General features: G+C 59.6%; 2 protein-coding genes across 2 annotated transcripts; both read left to right on the top strand.

The window, feature by feature from the left end:
• Nucleotides 1-129: 129 nt before the first annotated feature.
• EXOSC4 (exosome component 4) lies at nucleotides 130-2,095 on the top strand. The gene is made up of 3 exons (XM_010998769.3): nucleotides 130-360; nucleotides 1,372-1,578; nucleotides 1,694-2,095. The coding sequence occupies exons 1-3, from the start codon at nucleotides 190-192 to the stop codon at nucleotides 2,051-2,053; spliced, it is 738 nt and encodes a 245-aa protein (XP_010997071.1). The 5' UTR covers nucleotides 130-189; the 3' UTR covers nucleotides 2,054-2,095.
• Nucleotides 2,096-2,224: 129 nt separating this feature from the next.
• Nucleotides 2,225-6,716, top strand: GPAA1 (glycosylphosphatidylinositol anchor attachment 1). Its single transcript, XM_010998768.3, has 12 exons — nucleotides 2,225-3,497; nucleotides 3,755-3,934; nucleotides 4,020-4,131; nucleotides 4,321-4,468; nucleotides 4,549-4,650; nucleotides 4,735-4,931; nucleotides 5,005-5,201; nucleotides 5,308-5,461; nucleotides 5,625-5,720; nucleotides 5,858-6,048; nucleotides 6,129-6,299; nucleotides 6,398-6,716. The coding sequence occupies exons 1-12, from the start codon at nucleotides 3,424-3,426 to the stop codon at nucleotides 6,639-6,641; spliced, it is 1,866 nt and encodes a 621-aa protein (XP_010997070.1). The 5' UTR covers nucleotides 2,225-3,423; the 3' UTR covers nucleotides 6,642-6,716.
• Nucleotides 6,717-9,860: the final 3,144 nt, after the last annotated feature.

Below are 9,860 nucleotides of genomic sequence, written 5' to 3'. Positions count from 1 at the left end.
ACAACCGTAATTTCCCGCCGCCGGAAGTCGGGCCGCGTGGAACCCTGGGAGAACCGTAGTTCTCCGAGACCAGAAGTGGGAGCGGGACCTCCGGAAGACGTAGGTCACGGGGAGGTCGGAAGTTGGGGATCAGGGCCACCGGAAACTGTAGTTCTCGGGAAAGCGGAAGCGGGCTGGTGGCCCGGCGGCATGGCGGGGCTGGAGCTCCTGTCGGACCAGGGCTATCGGGTGGACGGGCGGCGCGCCGGGGAGCTGCGCAAGATCCAGGCGCGGATGGGTGTATTCGCTCAGGCCGACGGCTCGGCTTACATCGAGCAAGGCAACACCAAGGCGTTAGCGGTGGTCTACGGGCCTCACGAGGCGAGTGGGCGCGCGCGAGCCGAGCGACCTCCCCGGGCGGGCGCAGGAACTCGGCGGCGGCAACTGCGGGGTGCGCGGGGCCGTCAGGCTGAGCAGAGGCTCGGGAAGTGAGGCCTGCCCGCTCGCCTCCGTGTAGGGCCGCCCCCAAAGTCCTAACAGTGTGATGATGCCCGGTGGTCCCTGCCTTTCTCGTCTGCCACTGCCCCCTGCGCCCTCCCCTCCTCTTTGCTATCCTTCAAAGCGCCAGGCGTGCCCCTACCTTCTGCCTCACTTCAGCTCTACGCCGACGTCACCCCCTGGGGACACCTCCCCAGACCACCATACCCACCTGTCAAGTCCCATCCCCTACAGCCACACATTTTACTGGCTTTCTGCACCCCCCTCCTCAGACATCAGTTTAACTTATAACTCATCGTTTGTCTCCCCACTGGAACATAAACTACGTGAGGACAGGGACTTTAAATAAAACCTCATGGTTTATTGCCACTTTGGTGGAAGGCCAGAGGGGTGGAAATAAGCATGACACGTTTGCAGAGCAGAAAGGCTGCTGGTGGGGGAGATGCGGAATAATACTAAACGAGACTGAGAGGTTTCTAGGGAGGCAAGAACTCAGGGCTTTGTAGAACAGGAAAAAGATTTAGGGTTTTTATCTCACTCTGGTGGGAAGCCTTTGGAAGGTAAGTGACACACGTGAGTGTGTAGTGGAGACAGACTCGGACTTGATATTTGCAAACAGACTCTGGTGCAAGTGGAGAATAGGTTGGGAGAGGATGAGTCAAGGATGGGAACAGGGAGGCCTGTTAAGAGAGAGATGAGATCCAGACATGATTGTGGCTTAGAGACTGGCCCAGTGGCCCTCCCTCAGGCTGTGTTTTGGAGGTAAAGTAGTTGACTGTTGGGATGCTGAGGGAGAGGGAGGGAGGGAGGCTGAGGTTAAGGGCATGAGCCAGAGGACTGGGTAGTGTGAGCCGGGAGGAGTGGGCCTGGCTCACGTGTCCTTCCTCTCCGCAGATTCGGGGCTCCCGGGCACGAGCTCTGCCCGACAGGGCCCTGGTGAACTGTCAGTACAGTTCTGCGACCTTCAGCACAGGTGAGCGCAAGCGGCGGCCACATGGAGACCGTAAGTCCTGCGAGATGGGCCTGCAGCTGCGTCAGACCTTCGAGGCAGCCATCCTTACACAGCTGCATCCACGCTCCCAGATTGATATCTATGTGCAGGTAAGCAGGCAGCAGCCCTCAACCCGGGGAGGGCAGAGATGGAGGGTGTGAGGGGGGATGGGGGTCAGAGGTCAGCAGCCTAATGGACTGATGCCACTGGGTGGGGTCCCTGCAGGTGCTGCAGGCAGATGGTGGGACCTATGCAGCTTGTGTGAATGCAGCCACTCTGGCAGTGCTGGACGCTGGGATACCCATGCGGGACTTTGTATGTGCCTGCTCAGCTGGCTTTGTGGATGGAACAGCTCTGGCAGACCTCAGCCATGTGGAGGAAGCAGCTGGTGGTCCCCAGCTGGCCCTGGCCCTGCTGCCAGCCTCGGGCCAGATTGCACTGCTTGAGATGGATGCCAGGCTGCATGAGGACCACCTAGAGCAAGTGCTGGAAGCAGCTGCCCGAGCTGCCCGCGATGTACACACCCTACTGGACCGTGTGGTCCGGCAGCACGTAAAAGAGGCCTCCATCTTACTAGGGGACTGAGCCCATGGCCACCCATGCCCAGAATAAAACCCACATACAGTCCACTGTTTGTTGATCTCCCCACAGCGCTTCCATGCCCTCAAGAGCCTGACCTGGTGCTGGCTCCAGGGGTGTCTAAGGATGCTCCTCCCGCCCTTCCCACCCCACATGAACTATACATACTCCTTATAGCCTCATGACCGAAACCCTGAAGAAGGCAGGATGTCCCTGGGTGAGGAGCAGCTTGTGCCAGGAAGGGGTCACAGCAGCTGACCAGTGAGACATGGCCTGGTATAATGAGCCAAGCCCTTATACTGTGGAATCTGTCATTCTCACCCCAGCACATCCAGGGCCCAGAGCACAAGAGCTGAGGGAGAACTCAGCTGGCTATAGGTACCCACCATGGAGACGTTGAGGGGGCCACATCTTACATCCTTTGGATTATGGCTTGGACAGAACGGTCCCTTTCCCCCCTAGGAACTCCTTGGGCCTCTGCTGCTACTTACCCTGGGCTCCAAAAGTACAAGAGACACATGATCTCGCCTGGAGTCTTCTCAGCTTTCATCCTTCCTCAGACACAGACATGACCCCCTACCCACCACTGCACTGTCCTCTTCAGCAGACCCCCTTCTTCCACCTCCTGCCCTTGGACCTGCCTGAGCTCTGACCACCAGCCCTTGCAGCCTGAACCCAGGAGCTGCTTCTCCCCTAATCCCAAGCGCCTCCTGGCTGGGACAAGAGTGCTCCCCACTTTATACTCCACACACCCCAGCTCCTCTGAAACCCCTTTTGGCCAGTAGTATCATATACACCTTCCTCCCTGTGGTCATTTGACCCCAATGACCTCGGTTCTGGGGACATGCTGTTATTTCCACTCAGGCACCCACTGCTGTTTTTGGTGACCGACATCCACAGAAATGGGGCAGCCAACGCCTTGGCCTGTCAGTCCACGGAAGCGCCGTTACTTCCTACCGCGGCACTCAGACCTGTCATTGCCAGTAACAGCGCCTTCGGATATCGGGCGTCTAGGCTCTGGTCGCCGCCTCCGGTTTTCCTCCCACCTGCCCTACTCATGACCTTTCTCTGATTCTCTTTGAGCCGGAGCTTTCTCTTTGGCGCCGAAGGGGCCGAACAGCAGCAGGTCGTCTTCACTGCCCTCCGGCGCGGTACGCTGCGTGAGGGGTACCCTGGGGCCGCTCCCAACGCCCATGACGCCCGCTCTGCTCTGGGCATGCGCGGCGACGAGGGGGGCCGCGCGCGCTGCGGCGCAGGGGCCGCCGGGACCGGAAGTGCGGGCGGGCGCAGAGCCCTGAGCCTGACTCGAGCGGCGCTCCCGGCCGGCGGCCGTAGCTGGCAGCGGGAGCGCGGTCCCTGAGTCGCTCCACTCTGCCATGGGCCTCCTGTCCGACCCGGTGCGCCGGCGCGCACTCGCCCGCCTTGTGCTGCGCCTCAACGCGCCGCTCTGGTGAGGGCAGGGCCCAGGGGGCGGGGGCCTCAGGACCCGGGCTCGAGCTGCCCGCGACCCCTTCCGCCCGCTGGCATCACTCGAGGCATCAGGCCTGGGGCTCAGCTCTCCGGTCCGGCGTCCCGGGTGTCGGGACTCTGGGTCCAGGTCCCTCAGACGTGTCTCCTTGACCCTCCAGTGCAGAGGTAGAGGCCACGGGCCGGGGTCCCAGGGCCCGCTGACGCTCCGGGGGCCCCCACCGTCCCCTCTCCCCACAGCGTGCTGAGCTACTTGGCCGGCATCGCCTGGTTCCTGGCGCTGGCTTTCCCGCCGCTGACCCAGCGCACTTACATGTCGGAGAATGCTATGGGCTCCACCATGGTGGAGGAGCAGTTTGCGGGCGGAGACCGTGCCCGGGTCTTTGCCCGGGACTTCGCTGTCCACCGCAGGAAGTCGGGGTGAGCAGCAGAGCCACGGGCATGGGGGAACCAATGCCAGTCAAGCCCAGAGAGCTCTGCTCAGAAGCTCTCTTTGTGTCTCTAGGGCTCTGCCAGTGGCTTGGCTGGAGCGGACAATGCGGTCAGTGGGACTGGAGGTCTACACGCAGAGTTTCTCCCGGAAACTGCCTTTTCCAGATGAGACCCACGAGCGCTATGTATTATGGGGAAGGGGTGTGCCTGGGAGCAAACAACACCTTGAGGGGGGCTAGAGGCCAGGAGGCTCTGGGGGCGGGGAATGTCCTGGGACCAGAGAAATCACTGGTGGGCATTCCAGGGCTAAAAGGGGACAGGCTTCAGACATCCAGAGTGAGATCGTGCTGACGCTTCCCCAATACTGCATGCAGATGGTATCAGGCATCAATGTGTACGGCATCCTGCGGGCACCGCGCGCTGCCAGCACTGAGTCCCTGGTGCTCACTGTACCCTGTGGCTCTGACTCTACCAACAGCCAGGCTGTGGGACTGCTGCTGGCACTTGCTGCCCACTTCCGGGGTGAGGCTCAGGGGCTCCTGCTGGTGAGGGAGGGTTTAGCCACTGCCCCAGGCCCTGCTGACCCTGTTTCCGGCCTCCAGGGCAGATCTACTGGGCCAAAGACATCATCTTCCTGGTGACAGAACACGACCTTCTGGGCACTGAGGCTTGGCTTGAAGCCTACCATGATGTCAATGTCACCGGTGGGTGCTCTTGCCCTGTCCTGGCTCCTCTCAGGGCCAGTGGTCTCACCCTCTTATTGGCAGCTTATTCACCTGCTTCTACAGGTATGCAGTCATCCCCTCTGCAGGGCCGAGCTGGGGCCATTCAGGCAGCTGTGGCCCTGGAGCTGAACAGTGATGTGGTCACTAGCCTTGATGTGGCCGTGGAGGGGCTCAACGGACAGCTGCCCAACCTGGACCTGCTTAACCTCTTCCAGACCTTCTGCCAGAAAGGAGGGCTGCTGTGTACACTGCAAGGCAAGGTAGGGCTGCCTGCCTGGGGAGCTTGGGGCCTGTGTGTAGGATTTATCTGACCCTGTTTCTGAACCCTCTAAGCTGCAGCCCCAGGACTGGGCGTCAATAGACGGCCCATTGCAGAGTGTGCAGACATTGCTGCTCATGGTTCTGCAGCAGGCCTCCGGCCGCCCCCATGGCCCCCACGGCCTCTTCCTGCGCTATCGCGTGGAGGCTCTAACCCTCCGTGGTATCAACAGCTTCCGCCAGTATAAGTATGACCTGGTGGCAGTGGGCAAGTAAGTGGCTTCTGGTCTCCCTTGCAGGCTTGGGGCGGGGTAGTGGATGCCAGCAGTGTGTGTAGGGGGTGGTTCTGGCCAGCCGTGACTGCCCCACACCCGGCAGGGCTCTGGAGGGCATGTTCCGCAAGCTCAACCACCTCCTGGAGCGCCTGCATCAGTCCTTCTTCTTCTACCTGCTCCCCGCGCTCTCCCGCTTCGTCTCCATTGGCCTCTACATGCCGGCTGCCGGCTTTTTGCTCCTGGTCCTTGGTCTCAAGATATCCTCTGCCTCCCGCTGTCCATTTGTGGCCAGCCTCCGGTCTTCTCCACTCTAGGCTGAGGAGAGCTCCCCATCCTCAGGGTGGGGGAGTGGGAGTGAGCCTGGGTCCCCCACTGGGCAGAGCCCATCACACCTCTTGTCAGGGTCCTTGACTAGGCCACGCTCTGGAACTGTGGATGCAGCTGCATGAGGCTGGAGTGGGTCCTGAGGAGGCTGGGGGGATCTCTGGATCCAGTCCTCCCCTCCCCCTAACACAGGTGACGGTTCCCCCGCTTCTGCTGTTGGGGTGGGCTTCTAGGGTCCCAGGTGGTAGTTATTGCTGCCGCTCAGTCTCAACTGATGGGGTTGGTGAGGATCCCCAGAGCCCATCTCCAAGTGCCTGTGTGCCCCGCAGGGTGTGGGGCTGGCCTCCCTCGTGGCGCCCTTGCTGATCTCCCAGGCCGTGGGCCTGGCCCTCTATGTCCTGCCAGTGCTGGGTCAACATGTGGCCACCCAACACTTCCCTGTGACTGAGGCCGAGGCCGTGGTGCTGACACTGCTGGCCATCTGTGCAGCAGGCCTGGCCCTTCCACACAACACCCACCGGTGAGGAGCCGGTCTGGGTGGGCGGGGGCAGGGTGCACCCTGGACACGCAGGCAGCTGCCTCTGAGCCCATGCCTTGCAGGGTGGCGAACCCACAGGCCCCAGACAGGGGCTGGATGGCTCTGAAGCTGGTGGCCCTGATCTACCTGGCACTACAACTGGCCTGTACCACCCTCACCAACTTCTCTCTGGGCTTTCTGCTGGCTGCCACCATGGTACCCGCTGCTGCACTCGTCAAGCCCTCTGGGCCCCGGTACGTGCTGTCAGCCCCCACCACAAAGCCCACTGAGATGTGCCCCACCCCAGGGCCTGCACCCCTTACCACAGACTCCACCCTGCTTCTCCACCCAGGCCACTCTACGCCGCCCTGCTGGTGCTGACGAGCCCAGCAGCTACACTCCTGGGTAGCCTGTTCCTATGGCGGGAGCTGCAGGAGGCACCGCTTTCCCTGGCCGAGGGCTGGCAGCTCTTCTTGGCAGCGCTGGCCCAGGGCGTGCTGGACCACCACACCTATGGCGCCCTGCTCTTTCCACTGCTGGCTCTGGGCCTCTATCCCTGCTGGCTGCTCTTCTGGAACGTGCTCTTCTGGAAGTGATGACAATAGGGGAAACTCCCCAGGCGCCCCTATTCTCTCCTTCTGGGAAATAAACAGGCATTTTGTTTCAGCTGCCCTCTGGGCTCCTGGCCTGCTGTGTGCTGTTCACGTGGGGCCCCAGGAAGCTCTGCCTGCAGTGCTTGGCACCTGCTCACCTTCCTGGTCCGCTTACTGGGCAGCAGGAGTGAGGCCCCAGCTGCATCTGCCTTGGGTGGAGAGCCTTGGATGGACACTTGGGATATGGAATTGGCACGTGCAGACCTGGCCCAGCCCCAAGTGCACACTCCAACCTTGGCGATCTCTGCACACCGTGGTCCAGAGCTGTGCCTGAGGAGATAGATCAGGCGGGGCTCGGGGGGCCTGACGGGAGCTGAGGCATCTGGAGATCGCAAAGCACCGTCCAGCGCTGGAGCTAACAGGGCAAAGGGTCTGGAGCTAGGTCCCTGCAGAGGAGGCCCTGGGTATGGAGAGTGGTGGCCCAGTGATGGCCAGAACCTCGATGGGGGCTTGGGATGGAGCCGGGAGGAACACCAGCCCAGCTTCCTGGGAGATGAACCAGCCCAGGTCAGGTGCCCAAGAGAGGTGAGGCAGAGGTGGGGCAGCAGAATCCATCCAGCACCACCCAGAGCAAACAGGCCCCAGGACAGGGACCACTCAAGCCCCCACTGGGAGGGCACTGACAGGCTGGTACATGGAGAAGCCACTGATTGTACCAAAACCTCTGAAGGGAACTGGGGTGTCCAGCATCCATTCTGGAGGGAAGACAAGCAAAGTGCAGCCTTTTGGTGATGGCAGGGCCATATCAGGCCAAGAGGCCTCTGCTCACGAGAGGACCAAGGTGTTCCCCAGGGCAGCGAGAGCAGAGGCCTCAGTGCGAGAGGGAGGCAGAGAGGCACTGCCTAGAGCATCAGCTCAGGACCAGTGCCCCTTTAGGACCATGTCTTGGAAGAGGGTGGACTGGGAAAGCCCCAGAAGGAAACTTCAGCCCCTAGACCCCTGCCCAGGCCTGCATCTGTAGAGAGGTTCATCTTCTGTGTGCTCCCTGGCTGCACACAGCGGGGAGGGCCAGCACCTGGGCAGGTTTCCTCTGGGGCCTCAGAGAAGTCACTGCTGGCCTCTGTTGAAGGGGCATGTGCACTGTGTCCAGCACTGCCGGGGAGGGGGTGGAGCAGGAGACCCCGCTGTGACCAGCAGCCTGTCTGACCTGCTGTCCTCAAGGTCTGGTGGAGCCTGTAGTCACTTCCTCTGTTGAACAAACTTTCCAGCTCCTGAGGCTGAGGAAAGACTTGCAGCCCCCACCCCCAGCACCTCCAGAAGCTCCTCCCAGGCTGTCTTCACTCTGGATTCTCCCCTGATAAGTCAGGCACCACCCCTCTGTGGGCTCCTGTCTTCCAAGACACGTAGAGACCTCTGCTCTGCTGGGGTCTCCTGTTGTCTCTTTGTGGACTGGTGTTTAATACAAAATCCCCTCCAGGCATTTGAGCCAGGCTTCGGCTTCAATCAGCCATTTTTAACTGAACCTAGCCAGTCACTTAAAACACAAACCACAAAGATAGATGCTGTCATGAAACATACAAGAGGGGACAAAAGCTACAGAATCATCAGTTGTCCTGTACTCGCCTGCGTAGAATTCTGTCTCTACAGCAGACGGGAAGGGGAGCTCTGGGAGTTCTGAAACTGCTTTGTCCGAGAAGCAGGATTTCTGCTCGGATTTTCATTGATGTCACTTGTGCAACACATTTAAAAGGAGGAAAGGGCCGGGCTGGGAAGATGTAGATCAGATGTACAAGGAACAAGAATAAGGTCCTAAGGCTTTACCCTGGGGGGTGTCTGCTTCTGGCCCCCATGTCCCTTCTTAGTCAAAGAACCCTGATTTTTTTTTTCTTTTTTCTATTTTTTTGATGGAGGTACTGGGGATTGAACCCAGGACTTCATGCATACTAAGCACGTGCTCTACTACTGAGCTATACCTTCCCCTTCTTTTTTTATCCTTTTCTTTCCCAGACCCCTATTTTGACATGAGCACAGGTTACCCCAAATAAAGACACTCCCAGATTCCTTGCAGCTAGGTGTGGTCGTGTGGCTGTGGCAGAAGCTTCTGCGGTGAATTCTTTGTAGAGACTTCGGACGGAGAATGACCCTCCGAGCCCCCTTCTCTCTCCTGCCCATGGGAATGTGAAGCATGAAGTGCGTCTGAGCTACGGTCCATGTTAAGGATGGAGGGAGGCCAGGGGGGTTCCCTGACCATCCAGAGCCACATGGCAACCCCGGGTTGCCAAACTGGGCTTCATCTACGAGAAAGAGAAACAGATTTCTCCTTTGTTTAAGGCATTGTTATTTGGAGTTTTCTGACAGTCCTATCTAGTTCAGCAAGAGGGACTCCCCTGCGGACTCTTAGGCAGTCGTCAGCGGGATGTATTTAGAAGTATGTGTGTACCTGTTGCTGAGAATCAGTTCTGAGTAGTAAGCACTCATTCCTTTGTTGCTTGCCTCCCACACCCCAGAATAGGAGCTCTGCGGGCAGGGACTTTGTCTTACTTCCCGCCTCTTTTCCAGCACAGAGCCAGGGACACAGTAGAATATTCCCATGTATTTGCTGAATGAAAGAAGGAGAGACTCAGAGGGAGCCCTCCTGCAGTCCAGAAAGAAGCTCTGAAGGCTTGTGACACAGGGTGAGGGCTCAGGAGGTTGAGGGTGGAGGCCTTGGGAGGTCCTGAGCCAGGCAGGCTGCCTCTACCTACCTCAAGACACCCAGCAGCCTCCCCATGACCAGGCCCTCCTGCAATTTGCAGGGGGTCCTGGTTTCCTCTGTGCCTGTCTCAAACCCTCTGCAAGTCACCCCATTCCACCTGAGCCTTCAAGGTCAAAGGCACTGGGGTGCTCTGGGTGTCCTTACCTGTGAGCTGCTCCTGCAGACTCTAGCTTCCTTCATGCCCACACTGAGGTCCTATCCCCATCCCAGCCCCTCTTCTGAGGACACGTCCTGTCACCTTCACCACCTGGACATGCCATGGTCACCTCTAAGTAATCACTTCCCAATCTGAGCACCTCCCACGCTGCCTGCATCTCCTCCCCTGGTGCCCTCACCCAATCCTGGACCTGGGGTCCACCTTGTCTCTCTTCAGGGGGTGCGCATCGCCTCCAGGATGAAATCAAAGCTCCTTACTTTGGTCTCCAAAGCCTGCACAGCCAACTCCTGCCTTGTTCTTCAGAACATTT

This window comes from Camelus dromedarius, chromosome 20 (genome assembly GCF_036321535.1).
Source record: "Camelus dromedarius isolate mCamDro1 chromosome 20, mCamDro1.pat, whole genome shotgun sequence".
Lineage (NCBI taxonomy): Eukaryota > Metazoa > Chordata > Mammalia > Artiodactyla > Camelidae > Camelus > Camelus dromedarius.
Note: the sequence above shows the minus strand (reverse complement) of the source record. Positions and strands in the feature narration are given on the sequence as shown.